At 37.8% G+C, this 18,002-nt stretch overlaps 1 protein-coding gene across 2 annotated transcripts in view; it reads right to left on the bottom strand.

The window, feature by feature from the left end:
* Window positions 1-14,441, bottom strand: part of LRP2 (LDL receptor related protein 2) — a 111,702-nt gene extending 97,261 nt beyond the window's left edge. For both annotated transcript variants that reach the window (XM_030952221.1, XM_030952222.1), the window contains exon 1: window positions 14,195-14,441. In XM_030952221.1, coding sequence (XP_030808081.1) covers window positions 14,195-14,288 — 94 coding nt within the window. In that variant the 5' untranslated portion in view covers window positions 14,289-14,441. The remainder of the gene's footprint in view (window positions 1-14,194) is intronic.
* Between the last annotated feature and the right edge of the window lie 3,561 nt (window positions 14,442-18,002).

The raw sequence follows: 18,002 nt of genomic DNA, 5'->3' as shown, positions 1-18,002 counted from the left end.
ACATTTATGGCTGATCAAAAGCTATCCTGCTGTCATTCTCTCCTGCTTGATCTACTAAGGATTAAGAGCTGATAAAGAAGCATTCATTCCCAGGTGTAAATGCAGCTGGATCAGGCCTTTATTAGAGTCAAATAATGAAATCTCCAGTCTGTAGGAAAGAGAAAAGGCACTGTTTATGGCCTTTCATTGTGACTACAGCCTCATAAAAAGGGAGTGAACAGTTTTATAGATCCTCAAAACAATAAGCTACAACATAATTAGGTTCAACAGAGCTCTGTTTCATGTTAATCTGTTGTCAGCACCTCAGAGAGGGGAACACTGGAAAAACTTGAAGTAGTAGCAAAGTCCAATTCTGAAAAAAAAAATCCCATTTCCTGACTAAATTAATAACCATATAATAAAATCACATCTTTCAATTCTTCTGAGTGATCCATCCAGAAACGATAACCTCAGTATACATAAAGCACAACCACCTATTTTGTGAATTCATGATGACATAAATAACACGCTACCTAACTTTCATGTAAAACCAGGCATATCAACACTGTCACATAAACACAGTTAAGTGATGTATTCCTCAGGGATATAGGCAAGCTACTTTATGCAAGGAATGTTCAAATCTGATTGTCTGTTAGTGACACCCTGATTTATAATGTATCCTGCAAATGGTCAAAAATTTCACTTGGATAAATGGTGGTACGGAGTGGTACAGGAGTGTGTTCACCAAATACCTTCTATAGACTAATGCATGATGGTGGTTGGTGGTGCAGGTCTGGGGTTGGTGGTGCAGGTCTCTTATCAACTACCTTTAAAACACAACAACCTCCCTTGCAAAAATGCCCTGAAGGAATGTACAAGTTCACTCTGGAATCCCAGGCCCTCTCCCTGAATTTTGCCCTACAAAGCAACATTTTCATATGAGATTAGCAGTTAAAGCTCTAAAAACACCACATATAACCCACCATTTATCAATTGCAATTACTATGTAAAACAAATACCAAATCTTCTTGTATATTTAGTATATCATGTCTATTAAAAAATATTCATAGTCACTTACTTAAAAAGGATAGTATAGTATACAGTATAGAATCAAATCTGCATCCACATGATTAGGATTTTTAATGAAACATGCTTATAAACAAGCAAAATAATAACTAGCTAAAAAAATTAAGCACTATGTACAACAATAATTTATTTTGCCTATCTTGTATTAAGTTCTTATAATTAAACATACCCTTATAGTGATTAAAATGCAGTGATAACACTGATAAACCTTTTTAAAAGCAGTATAAACACAGCAGTCTTTGTACAGTACCAGAAATGGTAACTGAATGTTAAGAGAAAACCTGCAAGTCACACAGTTCTACTACTCTCTATAATACTTCTCAGAATTACAATTTAAGATGCTCACACCTCTATACAGCAAGCACTATATCCATGTTTATTTATACAATTCTTCAGCAGACTTGTTACAATTCAGTTAATTATGGCATTAAGCTTTACAATGTTATCTGCTGTGCTTACTTATAATTGAAGGCAAAGAGCTCTGAAACACCTACAAATGTGTTTTGTAAACCTTCAATTATCACTGTTTTATATTATCTTTAGAACAAAGAAAATTACCTAGCAGATAATTTTGTAAATTCATTTTTAAAACCCAATCTTTGAAAATCAGTAATATGGAAGAAGTAAAAGTGATCTGCAGTATCGAGGGCACTTCTCACAGAGGTTCTAAGAAGCTTGTGTTTCATCTGTGAGCAAAAACAATTCTAACTTTGATAAAGGAGAAAGTAATCAGGGGAAAAATACATTATTACAAAGTTACTGCTACAAATACCCAGGAGAAAGAACCAGAATGAAAGAAAAATAACCATGTCAGTAACAATCAGATTTGGTATATTCTATGCAATGTGAGCCTGCAGCACCTGGGTTTCAGCAAGAGCAGGGACTGTCAGAAAAGAGGGGTATTCACTTGTTTATTGATATTATTTGAAGATTCAAGACACTGAAGAATTAGTAATCAGTAGTTTTATGGAAGGTTTTCCTTTCAATAAATTTTGGGGTTTTTTTTAAATGGTAAGGCAGCTCATTAATCAGTCAGATATTACAAAAAAATTATACTAATGAACTAATTTCCATAGAAATTCAGATTTACTCTGACAAACACTGATAGGAAGGAAATAACCACTGAGTTTAAAAATGAGCAATAAAGTAATCAGTCTTCATTTTCATGTTAGAAATTTGCTAATAGAAGAGAATTTGGGTGACTTTTGAAAGTTCAAATTCCAGAAATTATTGAATTTTTGGTGTTGCTCTACTATTACTATAATACAGTTTTAGTTTTCTGACTATGATTAAAGCATTACTAAAATATGGGCTAAAAAATGCATGGCAGATCCTAGGAATCACATCAGAACATATATACATAAAGAAGAATCTCTTGGCATTAACAAAAATAATTTTGAAAGGAAAAAATGGTTTCAACTGCTCAATATTAAGGAAAACACCAAAGAAATAACAAATACATGATATTGGCTTTAATATAAACCAGTCTAATACTGAAATTGCAAAGCAAAGATCAGAAGCATTCCTGGAAAAATGTAGATCAAAGTACTGTTTCTAAACTTCTTGTTATACTTACTATCTTGGTTCTTCATGCTAAATTGGTCACTGGAATTTATATTGTTCTCTGTGTCTGGGATTCTCTTGTAAGAGACTCTCAGTGGATGTTTCAGATTCAGAATTTGCCCAGATAAAACAAGAAGGCTTATGTTACTAGCTCTGGGAAAGCTACTGGCAGAAAGGTTTTGTCGGGTAGTCATTTTCCACAGGAATAGAACAACATATTAATGATTTTATCAGACAAAAGATTGAGCTAATTACTGACTAAACACTTTTCATTTGTTAAAAATAAATGCATCTTCTACCACTATTCACTTTGTTTTTCTGCAACAATTATTGCCTGCATATGAATGAAGCACCCTACGGTAAACCACTGCCAAAGACAAACCCTACTGCCATAGGGGATGGTACTCAACATTCACACCACTAATGAATGTTACTCGATGTCACATTAAGTCACAGGGAATTCCAGCAGAAGCGAGAGAAGTTAATAGCATCACACATTTCACAGTGCTATGCTCTAACCCATAGGGCCACAGTCTTCAACAGGAAGGCAGTCCACTACACACACTCAGCCTCCACTGGGCTTCATTTCATGTAGAAACATTTAGTTTCAGAATTAAAGCTAAAATTCAATCCTGTTGTATAAAAACAGAATGCTATGTTTGGCTTATAATAGAACCAAAACAGCCTTACTCCTCACCCCTCTGGGTTACTTTTGACTTCTTGCAGTATCTCCCTGAACAGTTCTAGTCTCTTGTATTATTTTCATATATTTTCTACCTGCCTATTTAACCTTGAAGTCCCTCACACTTTTAACTCTGACTACACATCTTCTGAATTATATTTGTCATCCACACATTAAGAGCCATGACTGTTCATTCTGACTACACAGAATAGGCCAAAACCCTTCATTTGTTCATCCTTCCTTGTGCTCACAATGCCTTTGAGAACTGCTAACACTTCTTTAGTAGTTAAGTCTGAACGAAGAATTTAAAGTAATGAGGAATGTATTAAGCCCAGGGTAGATTGCACCACTCTCAAACTGTCCACTCAGAAATCAAACTTACACTGCTGCAATTACTTTACACTTCAGGAATCAACACTCTCAACAGATTTATTTGCATCTAAAAGAGTAATGTTCTTCCAGGCAATATTTTTTCAACTGAGCACTTAGCACTTGTAATACATCTTCAGATTTTCAACAAATAAATGCGAACAGACTGTGCATTACAAACCTCTTCCACACAAAATTTACAAATAGAAAAATAAGTGACAAGCTTTTCTTTTCTCCCTTTCTGTCTTCCAAAAAAGGGTAGTGTCTTTCCCATTTGGCCCCCAAACAGAGCAGCCCACTCTAGGAGACTTGCAGGTAAAAGAATCCTGAATAATCATCTTCCATACACTTTGATGTTAGATTTTTGCCTAGCTTAATTACATGTCAAACAGCCTGAGGTTTTGGAATGCTCAAGGAGGGAAGGCTGAAACTGTAGAAATTCCACCTCTGTTCCTGCTCAGTTATGTAGAAAGAAGCAAAATTCAAATTTTAGGAAAAACCTTAGCTTATTTTCAAATAACATCCTATGATACTAAAAACCAGTATTCTGCTAGCAATTATGATTGGAGAATGAACAAGTATTACTTAATAGATAGGAAAAATAGAGTCTGATGAAATTGTGCTAACTTTCATATATCTCAACAAGACATTTAACCTTCAGTCTTTCTACACTCTTTAAACTTCATTACATTTAATACAAACTGTTCATACTAAAAAAAAAAAACACAGACCACACAAACATTTATAGGTATTACACAAAACAGTAAAAGGTTTATCTGCAGTTTTCAAGCCCTTGCAACACAAAACATATTTTGTACCTACATATCTCTAAATTAGAATGAAGAAGTAATTTTTACTGGCAATATCAACAAAAAGACAGTACAAATGTGCATCTGCACCCACTTCACATGACTGCAAGATCTCTATAGGCAGACTGATAGGCAGACAGAGGACTAGTCAAGGGACAATCTGAGGCAGCAAAGCTGAAGTTCCAGATATACAGCAATGCATTGTACAAAGGGAAGTGCAGGATTTCTTTTACTGAATTATCATCCAATTACATATAACAAGATTATTATTAGTAAAATAACATCTACAGACACAGCAGCTGATCAAGAACTCTTTGTGCCTTGCACTGTACAATCAAGGGCCGTGCCCTGGGTAGTTTGCACACAAAGACAGGAGGCTCTTGAGCTCCTGGGGGTGCGCCGATGGCAAGAGGCCAAATGGGCCTGTTCTTCCTGTCACTAACACAGGTTCATATATTATTTTTAATCTGTCAGCACTCAAAAAAAGTCACAATACATGAGAAGCACACTCTGTTTTGCTGGTATGTTTATTAGACAGTACAAGAAACAAGGCACGTGTCAGATTGTTTGAGGGTGGGAGGAAGGGGGCAGTGGTGGAAATGAAAAAGGACTGTACTTGAAGCAGAAGATCTGTTTCTTCACCAGTACCAGCTGGACTTATTTTTGAGTAAACCACATTTTGTGTTCAGCACAATGACAGGTATCAGAAACTATAATAAATAAGTACTACTCTGACAGGTAAGATCCAATACCTACATTTGAAATTTTTACTCACTGATTTTTTATTTTTTAAAGCACTTTAAAATTCAAGACCAAAAGTGAAAATATTGTCTTTCATTATGGACTTAGAAATACCATGTTTCCCTGCAGCATCAGCATATTTTTATGGTTTGCCTTTACTTGCCAAGCAGGAATAAAGCCCAGCAAAATCTACATTATATTCTGTGCTTTGTGTCTGCATGTTCTTGCACATACAGATATTTGTCAACTAAAGCAATTGTTACAACTAAAGCATCAAATATCATTTTAATAATGCTCACATGCAAAATCTTTGATAAAAATACTTAAAATAATTTTTCTTGCACATACTATTTGTTTTCAGTTAATGCAGTTATAAAAGGGCTATAGATTAATTTCTGCTAATGCCCCAACATAAATCCAAGAATTAAAGAAATTCAGGATTTTAATCTACTGAAACTAAGCAGGAAAGCTTTCCTGCAAAGAAAAAAGGGTTTAGGTCTCCTGCAGACAACAAGTTCAAACGAATGACACTGTAAATGCTTCCTAGCAACATTAAAGATATTCATAATCCTCATCTCCTCTACCCTACTTCAGTTCTATTAACTAAAAAGCAGCAAATGCAAACAGCCTGATAAAAATGGAAATGGTTTCTTAATTTCTTCTTAACAAATCTATTCAATTCTATTTTTTTCAATTTTAAGCCTGAACCAATAAAGAGAACAAGCTCTTTTTTTTTTTATTTTGTCTTTTAATATGCTACATATGGACCTCCTAGGCAAAAAAAAAAACCAAAACAATTCAGTTCTAATTTTTTTTTCTTAAGGCTCTGGTATTCAGAACAAAATAACAATGGTTTCTACATTACCACTTTCAAACCAATTATTCTGGGAAAAGTTAAAAATAACTAAGATAGCCAGTCTTTCAAAGTCGTTCACATTGATCATAAATGTAAAAAACCCAACCTTATAAATTTCAAACCATGACAGTTTATTTATCATACATGCTCACAAAAAGTACATATCCATACTATGTGTCTTTTCTATCACACAGTACTACAAACAAAATAATAAAAATTAGATTACTTTATAATCTTGTTTCAACTCACTTTTTTAAAGCAACAAATAAACTTTTACTACCTTTTTAGTCCTATAACCAGGCAGGAATAAGAAATAATCCTTTTAAGCAAGGACTAATTCTCACAGACAGGAGGTGATACTCCTTTCTACTGATAAAGTAAATATTCTTTATATTGAACAGACCAGGTTCCTTCTTTCATTTAAGTCACTGACAAATTTCTTGTACTTCAGTGATAACTGAGGGTAAGCCATTAATTTTTTCTTGGACACCTTCTTTAATCTAAACTGCATATAAAGTACTTTCCAAGAGGACACTAACAAAACCTATTTGTACTCCTTAGAGATTTTAGTCAAATTATCTCTATGGCCAAGTTCAAGAGAACCAGTACTTGCAGTGCTGCTGACGGATTAGCCTTCTCAATATAAAAATGTGTTTCAGACGTTACATGTGAAGAACGTGTTCTGCCTTCAGCTGGAAAACCCCACCCAGCTGTCTTGACATGAGCTGTCAATCCACATAAATCAGCTGTGACTGTGTTAGTTGAGGAAGGGAAGCAAGAACTGTGGATCTCTAGGGAAGCATACATATCCCAGCTGTCCTAAATCTTAGTAGCTTCTTTTTCATGAATGGCACATTAAGTATGCAAAAATCTGTTCTAATTGACCATATGACATAAAGAGGAAGAAGAACATGCAAACACCGTAAAAATAAAGACAGCCTCAGTTACTCACAGGAGGAAGCATCCCAAGCATTTTCATAAGAATGAACCTTGCTAATGGCCCCAAGGCGGCTGCAGAATAACAATTGGGTAACTGAAGGTGGGGGGGAATATGACCAAAAGAGGAAAATCTTCAAGACTAGGAAGTATTTACAACTACACAGTGCGTGGAAAGTGGGGGGGAAAAAAGTGCTTCAACAACTTAGAGAGAACATGTACAGTCTATATCACTGAGAAAGTCAGATGCAGTAGCAGATGATAAAACAACACTTCCAGGAAGCTTTTATCATTTTGAAATCCTGTACAATTTTTAAAATAAATTTACCAACCCGTGTGCTGTTTTTTCTCAAAATTAGACCCCATGCTGAGATGATGACCTGCATTCAATTCTGTCATGCTCTCCTGAAAGCTGATGAGTCATTGTAGCACTAGGAACTGGCCGCAGTAAGAGCCTTCCTGCACAGCTGGTGACAGTGAAATTGTTTCATTTTTGTATTTCTTTTCTGTATCACTGCTAGAATGAAAATGGCTATGCAACATATAACATTTTGTCAAATTATAAACCTTACTGTAATTTTATATTACAAGTTATTAAATGAAAAATGGAACCTGCCATGCAAAAAATAAACCACTTTCCTTTACACATAATAAACACAGTAAGCACATAAAATGAAAGCTATTTCTTCCCACCACAGAAGCCATATCCACAACAAAATTCTTTAGCATCATACCAGTAGGACTCTAGATTAAAAAAAAAAAAAAAAAAAAAAGACAATTTAAACTGTGTCCCAAAGCTTCACAGGGCACTAGTCATTTTGCACAAATTTCAAAAATAGCAACAGTTACTCATTGCAAACTAAATGTGTGGGATCATGGTCAGAAAAGCAGACCTGAAATGTCAGTACAGAATAGACAGACCACATGCTACAAGCATCTAGTGTGCCTAGACAGACATTCTAATGCTGCATACTACTGCCCATGACATTGGGAACTACATCTATTCCTTTGGACACACTGACACATCACATTTCTCCCTTATTCAGTAGTGACTCTGTGTCAGTTAGCAGCTAGTGGCTGGTCACTCCTTATCAAGGTTCCCAAAAAGGAAATTCCATATGGCAAGGCAGGCCTGAGTAAATGATGGATCATAGAATCATAGAGGGGTTTGGGCTCGAAGAGACCTTAAAGATCATCTGGTTCCACACCTCCTGCCAGGATCACCTGAACTGAAACAACAATGTTGACTGATGTGGTCACACATAATGCAGTTTTATCTTAAAGAACCTGAAAATGAACAATAAGAATTAAATAATCCTTTGGCTGTTTCGTTTTTAAGTGTAGCATATTTTCTTTCTAGTTTTTGGTTTAAAAAATAATTTAAGAAATCCTTTTACACAAACACTAATATTAATGAGTGTGCCATATTAAAAAGACAGTCCTTGAATTCATCAGAAGATAAAGACAAGAAATATCATCTTCTCCTGAAATATTACTCTTCCTGTCAATCCCAATGGAAGTATTTTACCTATAATTTCCCTAAGCATCCAAAATCTCTAACTCTCAGATTTTGACTTTTTAAGGATGTTTGATTCTGCTGTGACTTCCCTTCATTAGTGGCTGCTGGGCTACTATATTAAATAATTCTTATTTGAAATAATTTATAAATTATTATTGATACATAATAATTAATAAATTCATATTTTAAATAATTATTTAAATTACATTAGCTAACTAAGCAGCATTCCAGACACAGAGGTTAATAGTAGGGAAGAACTTCTCTAGCTGGTATAGCTGCATAAGCCCTACACTTGCAATATGCTTGGAAACACAAAAGCATACGCGTACTGCACCCTGTGCCCTTACATCCAGAAGCAAGCGCAGAAAACTACAGCAAAGGCATACACTGTCTCCCAGGTATCTCAGTGGTAACACACAACATACAAATCACATTGCTCAGAGGACTGCAGGCACTTGCCTACAGGTCTGGAACCTTTAACTTGGAATCCCCTCCTCATAGTGATACTTTTCCATCAGTCTTTCACAATGTCTGCTAGGAGAAGATTCCAACCATGCCTGTTATATTGCTGTCCAGAGAATCAGTATCTCCGCATAGCCTGTTTAAAGACAAGATTTTTCTTTTAACACAAGATAAAAACCATTAACTAGATTTTAAATAAATCAGTGGATGTATCAGTTCTTGGGATATCTTGTGGACTACGCCTTTTTTTTTTTTTTTTTTTTAAGAAATGCCACAGAACACAACTAAAGCCCCAGCCTTCTTGGTCCACAAAAGCAAGACCCAGCAATCTCCATTAAAGGGAGTCCCAATTCCCCATTCTCTGACTTGACTCAGCAGGATGTAGTATCATGACCTGGCTGTGCAGGAAAACAATTGGGCAGACACGCTGCTGCTGTAAACAGTGCCCTTTTGCTGAAGATCTGGCTTCTTGACTGTAAAACAAAGGCAACTTATTAATGTTAAAACTATAAAATAGAACACGTCATGGAAACAGAACCATTTCAGTCAACTTTTATATGTTGTTTCATTAATCCAAAACAAAACTTCTAACAGCACTTCTTTGATCCCTAATCCTCTTTCAGCATTGCAAAACAAAGAAAACATTAAAACCCCTGAAACCAACAGTCAAAGCTTAAGGAATACACTAAAGGCTATCCATTTGATTGAACGGTTCTATGCTTACTCATTAAACTTATTTTTTTTAACTGTTCTGTAAGTGTACTGAGTCAAGGGAGAAAAAAATTGTTAACAAGAATTAATATTATCATCATGAAATGGACTTCAAAATGTACCTCAAACAATGAAGAGCTATTTAAAGAGATGTTTACTCTTCACTGACTCATATTTTCTGTCTTAGATCAGTACAACTTGGTAATTTCTTTGAAATTAAAGGAATCGCACTGCATTGACTCAGAAGAAACCTTGTTATTCTTTCATCTAGAAACAGCTCAAGGTATTTTTAAGAACATTATTATTATCAAATTATATAAAGAAGAACTTTAGTTTTAATTAATTTTAAAAACAGCTCTTATCTGCCACATTCAGTGTAAGCTATTAAAAAGAAACTGACAAATTATTATTATCATCACTAATTAATCAAACTGGAATAAAAACATCCACTTCTCTTTAAATAGAAGTCAACCTATAGATTCTTAATTAGAAGGGACCTTTAATGTTTTTCAACAATGACAGCTTCTAGAAAGTGTAAGTTCCTTTGAAACATCCAAAGTACTATATGGTTCCAGTGTCTTTTAAGTAGAGTTCTGAAAGAGAAGATACAACTCCTGCTTAAAAAAGTGATAGACAAATATGTAACTTGAGTCACTGTTCTATCTGAAAAGTTATCACAACCACTCAGATCTAAAAATAACTATTGTAGAAGACTGAATGGATTCAATAACATAGATAAAATAAACTACATCTGCAATGTGCCTGCTTACTGCTCAACTAAAAAGAGGAGTATTCACATTTAGAAGAACCTCCAGGTTCAGTGTTAAAGTATGAGAAGTTAAGAGTGCAAGAAGGTGCATGGAGGGGAAAGGCTCCAAACAGTGCAAGTGATTTCATGTCAACCCAGGAAGCCCAAAAGGAAAAGAATTAAAAGGCCGTAATGAAATTGCAGTCTACCTTTACCCCAAATGAATCTTGGCTATTTCCTGCAAAACACATGGCAAGTAAATCTGGATTAAAGTAGGATTTCATTGCTCAAATTTCCAATCAGCTCAATTTATGAAAGAAGGTTTTGGTTTGTCTTACAGGGAAATAGAAGCATCACACACATCACACATTTATCTTATTTGAAATCTCCTTGGATTCTCTGTCTCTGTTTGTCTTCACTCCTGTAGCTTAATTATTTACTGTAATTCTAGCATTTGGCATAGAACCTAAATCTAACCGGGTGTCATCCAATTACTGCTTTCAATATTTAACTAAAATTCTGGGATTTGACCCATTCTTTCCTTTAGCTGATTACTTTGCAAATACCTGATATGCTTTACTGAACAGAATACAGAAAAAGAGTGAATTATTAAGAAAATTCAAGAGATGTACTAGAAGTGGGCTATTCATTAAAAAGAACAAAGAAAAAAAAACCAAAACCCCTGTAAGTGCACAGAAAAGGTCATTAAAATGTGAGAAGACGATAACGTGTTTCACTGACAGATACTTGCAAATTGTCAGGCCTCACGAAGTGCGCAATTGTGCTCTTCATTTTGTGTCAGTACATCTCCCAGAGAAACCAAGAAAATTGTCCTAGCGCAGCATTATGAACACTGAAATGCACAAAACCCAGTAAATTGTATGTCAGGATTGCATCAGTACATTCCTATTTCTTGCCATCCTTTTTCCCTTCCCATTACTTCCAAATCCTCAGTCCCCAGTCACTCAAGTCTCCAAACTCTAGGTCTTGGCAGGGGTGGGATCTTACAGACAGGCTTCTCTCATTTAAAAGTGTGCAGTGCTGTACAAGGAGCTATGAACAGTGACTCTGACCTGTCGCCTGTAGCAATGTCACTGTACATCATCCTACAGACAAATGAAATAGTTTTGAGTGAAGACAATGCCTAAAAACCACTGGATTCTTAATTTGGAGATTGAACTATTACAATGCCTTATGGAAAATATGTTTCTCCATGATTTCCAGAAAGAACTGTACCTCTTCTCTACTTGGTCTTACCATACCTATTTCTTAATGGCCTGCCACACTTCATGCAAATGTTCATTGTGATTCCTGATGTATCTTATCATACCATACACATTCATTCTCAGAATGGCCTTCATTCTCAGCCTAATAGAGACCTCATAACGGTGACAAATTTTGGTCATATTTGCCTGGGATGTATCAAGCTGATCATTTATCACTGCAGAGGTGCAGGATACAAACCAAATTTGGTGCACTAACATCCATCCATTGTCTCTAGTTTAGTGCAGCTGAGGTGTGAAGCACTTTGATATTTCTCAAAACAAACATGAGCAATAGTCCCGTTACGGTCCTGCTTGACACTACCTTCACTTAACTACTTTTTAGATTCCAGTTACACTTTTTTCTGACAACAATTACCCCACAGACAACAAGACCTATAAAGGTTGGAGAAACAGGCCCTGTACTGCTGGCAATTACAAAACACAGCATTTTTATTCTGTTTATGAGCACTATGGTTACTCTCAGTAAAACCAGAATTAGGTAAATCGAGGAACAGTATCATTTGAGCAAGTCCTTAGGTGAAAGGAATGTTCTAGATGTTCTAGAAACATCCATCCTATATTAGGAACACTCAGATATTGCCAACAAAATTCTCAAAAAACATCAGTGAACTGCCTTTGGAAATATTGAGGATTAGGCAAGATAACAGATTCTCACCATATTCCTTCAAAGGCTTGGGATTGCTTTCATGGTTCTCCAAATTTTCTATTGGAAATAAGAGTCTGACACAATCTCAACATTCAAGGAACTGTAACTTAAGGTTACCAAATATTTCATTATCATAATCACAGTGCAGACAGAATTGCTATCCAGGTATTTTGCTACTATCAGTCAGCCATTACTAAAATTATACTGTTTGTCTTCCACAGTTATTCTACTGTGGAGGCAGGGGGGAGGAGAGAATGGGAGAAAGAACACCATAAAAGTAAAAAAAAATTTGTACTTCTACTACTTATGGATACTAGTTCAAAGCCTCTCTCTGCTTGTTCTGTCATGTCTTTTATCAGGTACATTCTGGACAATCAATCAGCTGTAGAACAAAAAAAAATTTTTTTGATCTGTACTGCAGGTTCCATTCTATCCAATGTAAAATAATAGTGCATAGGATTAATTCTACCCAGTGTGACCTCCTTGGCTGGAGTTTTTGCAGGTCTCCAGCACATTAGCTATCTCTTATTTCCCTGTTCATAAGTGGGAGCTGCTAGCAGCAGTTGCTGTATAATTACTTAGTTGATTCTGTCTAAGGAGCTTAAACTAAGAGTTGAGCAAAGAAAGCAGATTAACAATTTGAACACACACGTAATACACAGACACCCACAGAAGCAGCAGGACTGCAGGTCACTACGCGGCGCGGAGGAAATGCACTTTAGCCACTCTTGCTCCAACAAGACAGGCTTGATTTTCAATGCAAGGCAATTAAACAGCGCGAAGAAAGGGAAGGCAGGAAGATGGGCTGGAGTCACAGCCGGAGGGAGGACTTGGGCACACGGCTACTCCATCCGTAGCAGCCAGATTAGCCCCGGAGGAGCGGCACTCAGCCTGCTCTGCCAGTCACATGCTCCTGCATGTCGCCTAGCAACAGTAAAGCCCAGAGAAAAAGTTCTCCCTCTCTCAACTTCAAATCTGCGTCTGAGACCGACTGAGGGGAGCTTATTGTGCTCCAGACTAAGCATCTGTTTCTTTCTTATAGCCTTGTGTAAATGACCACATACACCACACGTACGCAAGCATGTCCATGCAGAACCCCCTTCCCCCCGGCCCGACCTGTCTACGTGCAAGTGCTGCAGCCTGTGCACTCCTCACCAAAAACAACTCTAGGCACAATTTTAGTGGTCACCGAACCAGTCCTTGGAATGCAGGTGAACTCTGCTCTGCAAAACCACCCGTATTTCAGTAGCAAGAAAAGCACAAAGATCACAAGGAAAAAATGCAAAAAGTCTGGGGTGATTTTTTTCTTTTTCTTTTTTGGCCTTATTCACAGCCAGTAATCAGCACTCACAGGAAAACCTGCCTGCTTGCATTTCCACAAAACCATGAGTTTAGACCGTGGAGTTGCAAAGTCTGACATGTCCCTCAAAATTTAGCCACATTTGTGCGCTGCTGTCTTACACAACTAGGGAAAAAAAAAGTTTGCAAAAACCATAAAAACAATCAAAGGAAGCATCCTAGGATAATTAAAAACCGAGATTAAGTGAAGCTAAAGAATCGGTGGTGTTTGCAGTGCTTTTAAGGCGCTACTTACTTTTCCACAACAGAAACCGACTCCATCAAATGACTCCTGGAAAGAGCCAACTGTCTCCCCTAGCTATTAGAAAGAACTCCTTGAATCAGCACCCGTTAACCCTCTACTTTCAGACACTTGGTCTTTTTCTTATAAAAGTCCCCGGAGTAGGGATATGCTCCTTGCGGTGCAATTCCCATTCCGGAGAGGCTGGAGCTGAGCGCTTACCTTGGCAACTGCCCTGCATCATGCATGCAGTGAATAATATGAGCAGTTTGCAAGCAGTTGCTGCTCTTCCATCCATCCGATGATGAGGTCCCATGTGGACTGGGATGCTCCAGCTTCCTCAGAAGCTGGCTCCTAGACTCCGGGGTGCTGATCTGCACAGCAGCAGCACAAGGAGCCTGGTGTCTTTTTCTTATCCTGCTAGTTGCAGAAGAAAGGCGTGTTCGCCTGTTGAGACATCGCGTTTTCTATAAACTCCCACCCTCCAGACATTGCATAAAGCTCTTTATACCCGGCGGCCCCGGAACCAGCATGAGGGAATCAGGCACTGCTCCAGGCCCTGCAGCCACAGGCTGCCTCTGCCCCTCCTTCCACACTTTGCAGGATCGCCGAGATGCTTCAAAGACCCTGCACTTTGCTGACTTCGTATCAGAGTCCATTGGTGCTGTATTTAATGTGCTTATCTGTTTGGAGTAGGTCTGGGAATTGCAGGTGGCGAGTGAAGTATGTCACAGGTTTTAGTGTCCCAAAGGCACGCTCCAAATAAGAAAAAGTCTTTTTGATAACTCTGAAAAAAATCCAACATCTACTCACCAATGCAGAGGTAAAGCTTACAACTTAGTAGTCCTCACACAAATACTATGAAAGGAAAATGTAGGGATGAAACTTACTTTTGCACTTTCTCAGCAGATAAAATCAGTTTGGTAAAGTGCTTTGGCTGTGAATTCTCAAGATATCAGCTGGAGACATGCTCCTTTAGTTCTAACTCTCCAACAGTGTGTGCAATACACAAAGAAATATCTCCTTGTGTTTTACTGCTGCCATTTCAGGAACCATATCCCTATTAACAAGGAAAGAGCGGTATGTAGGATCACAGATAAAGATAAAGACTAACTTCAGGCTGGAATGCAGCCTTGGTAAAAAGGACAAATATTTTGGAGGCTTTGCTTGTAGGATCAGAAGCATCATATCTAAAATGTGTGAAGTTAAATAATTTTTTTAATATTAGTCAAAAATAGTCGTTAATGTAGGAAATTTAGTTATGCCAAGCTGTACTTTCACACATAGACATGCATGTCAACAGTGACTACTGTGCATCCATATCATGGGAGAAAAATAGGTCTATTTGTCTTCCAAGAAGATCTGCCAGATTAATTTTAATGACACCACTTTTATAAATACCACATATCTTTTGCATTAGCATCATGCCATGCTCATTATACTGCAATGCCTGTTTGCTGATGCTGCAAAAGAAGCAATATTTCTAACCTAAACTCTTCTTTTTGCCATGGATTGCAAGTTCAATAAAGGAGTAGAGGTGCCTGTGTTGTTCCTGCAGAAGCTGCACGGGAACATGTTGCTGCTTATTAGCAGACTGTGATTTCTCTCCAGGTCCTGTAGGACGCTAATCCCTCTAAACCTTTCCGTAAAGGCTTTCTATCTATCAAGATAGTAAAGAGGGGGGGTGGGGAGAGAAGATGTGGAGCATAGGCTTTTGCAAGGTTGTGATTTATGCAGGTTCAGGGCTGTTTGGTGTAGTGGTACGACACAGCACCGGGGTCAAGCCACAAGAAACACTGGGGGCAGATCAGAATATTCAATTAGCTTCCTGGCACCTCTGAATCACAAAGAGAGGATAAGATCTCTCCATCACAAGATCCAGAGCTGCCGGGGGAGGGGGAGACATGCCCTCTTCAAATCTCCCTCCTCCCTCCCACCCTCTCTCCTTTCACTGTAGGGGAATAGTGCCTGAAACATTCCTTTCTGCACGGAAGGTCTTTTCCTATTGTTGTTTTCTTTGTGTTTCACTGTTGCCAACTTACTGGAATTCTTGTCGTGGTTTCACAGCAAGGCTCAGGCTGACCAAACGGAACCAGCTGCGTTTGTGTATGGGGCCGCTGCTGCTTTAATCTCCCAACAAGGCCGATGGGGAGGGAACGAAGGGATCCTCGGAGGGGAGCAAGCAGATCTGCTCTCTACAGATGGGTGCCTGCAAAGCCAACACAGACTGACCGTACTTAATTAGAAGAGGAATTGTTTAAAGCAGTTCACACTCCAGCAATACGCAGAGAGGGCAAACAGTGCTTGGGAACTGCACCCCCAGGCTGGGAGCTATGTGTAGTCTCCTGTCACTGTATGTTTGAAGTGACCTGGATGCAAGCTTTGGGAGGCACCCACCTGTTTCACTCCCTCACAGCTGGCAGCCAGAAGTTCTCCTGCCCCATTCATCATCACCATTTCTACACATCTGTATTTGCCATAGGTGAGAGGCCGGAAGGAGTCTCCAACAGGAATGGTGGCAATGCTGTTGACAGTGAGCTGAGATGGTGGGTCACACCCTTCCCACCCATTGTTCTTTGCACTCACAAGACAGAATTTTTATTTAGAGACATATAAACCGATAACCCCAGATATTTTACGGCTGAATAATAAAAACAAAGGGGCCAGCACAGCACAATGCCATCCTCTGCTTACTTCATCTAAAATTTTCTCCTCTCACTTTACCATGGCACCTCATCATCCAAATAAAGGGACCCTATTCTGCTGGACACCATTAAATGGGACTTCTTCGAGACTAGACACATCAAGATCAGAATAAAAACTCCTCAAGGCTTTCCCAAAACTATACCCAAAATTGCCCATGCGGGTGTAACACATCTCTCTCTCATCTTTCTGTTGACTGCTCCTGTTGGCAGCTCATGATTTCTTACTGACCTAGACCACGGGATTTTTAGTTGATCATGCATGTTTAAGAAGATGCAGACTATGTCTGTTAGAAGGTTAGAGGGAGAAAACATAGGCAATGCTTTTGTTCATTGAACTCCACTTTTGATTCAAAATACAGTTTGGGATGTCTTTGCTTGCCTGGTTTTTAGCGTAAGCAAGCACTCAGAAAAGCAGTTCAAGGTGTAATTTAGAACTAACAATGACACTGCTTACTTATTAAAGATATCTGCTAAGCAAGGAAGTTAAAAATTAAAAGGCTTCATTTTTGACCAAGGTTCAGTCTAAATTAGTGTCCAAACTCAAGCAGTTCTTCACAGACAGATAGAAACATTGAGCTTGATGTATGACTAGATAAAGATAGAAAGCTGATGGTTAAGGAAAGTAAAAAAATGTATATATATTCACTATAGGAAAATGTGGGTCAGATCTATAAATTTGTCTCTTCTGAACTTATTGGAGCTAGGACAGTTTAGAGAGGCTAAGGATCTGCCCAGTGCATTATCCAATAAGGCTGTAATTGCCATTGGCATTCAGTAATCTTGTGGTCAATCTGTCCTCGGATAAACCCAGGTGTTTCCACATAGAAAACATTTTAAGTTACAAGCTGTGTTTCCAATTTCACATTTAAAATTTAATCATTAAATCCTATGCCTTTATCATGACAAGCTTTTTTTTTTTGTTATTTTTGTACAATCATGCTAAAGCAAGGCTATATTTTAAACATACTAAAGCCAGGCACATTTTTTGGGAGAACACTGGTAATGACAAGTCATACAAATCTAAACTAAAATCTGTCTCTCTGCCTGGGTAATAATATAAGTACTCAACAGCAGCAATTAACTCTACAGATTTTATCCATCTTTGCTATTCTACAACCTAAAGTGTCCCATTTCTTTAACTGAACCTTAGTTTTAAAGCAAGCAACAATGTGTGTGTGTGTGAGTGTGTTAGAGGCTTCCTTTCTTAACAGACTATTAATGGCAGGATGGGCTCTTCTGAGATACAATTTTTGAGACATTTCCTTCACCTAAAGCCCACTTCACTTTACATCAGACTTCAGGGAGAACAGATTAAGCTGTTTTCA

The sequence above is a fragment of the Camarhynchus parvulus genome, chromosome 7 (genome assembly GCF_901933205.1).
Source record: "Camarhynchus parvulus chromosome 7, STF_HiC, whole genome shotgun sequence".
NCBI classification, from domain to species: domain Eukaryota; kingdom Metazoa; phylum Chordata; class Aves; order Passeriformes; family Thraupidae; genus Camarhynchus; species Camarhynchus parvulus.
Note: the sequence above shows the minus strand (reverse complement) of the source record. Positions and strands in the feature narration are given on the sequence as shown.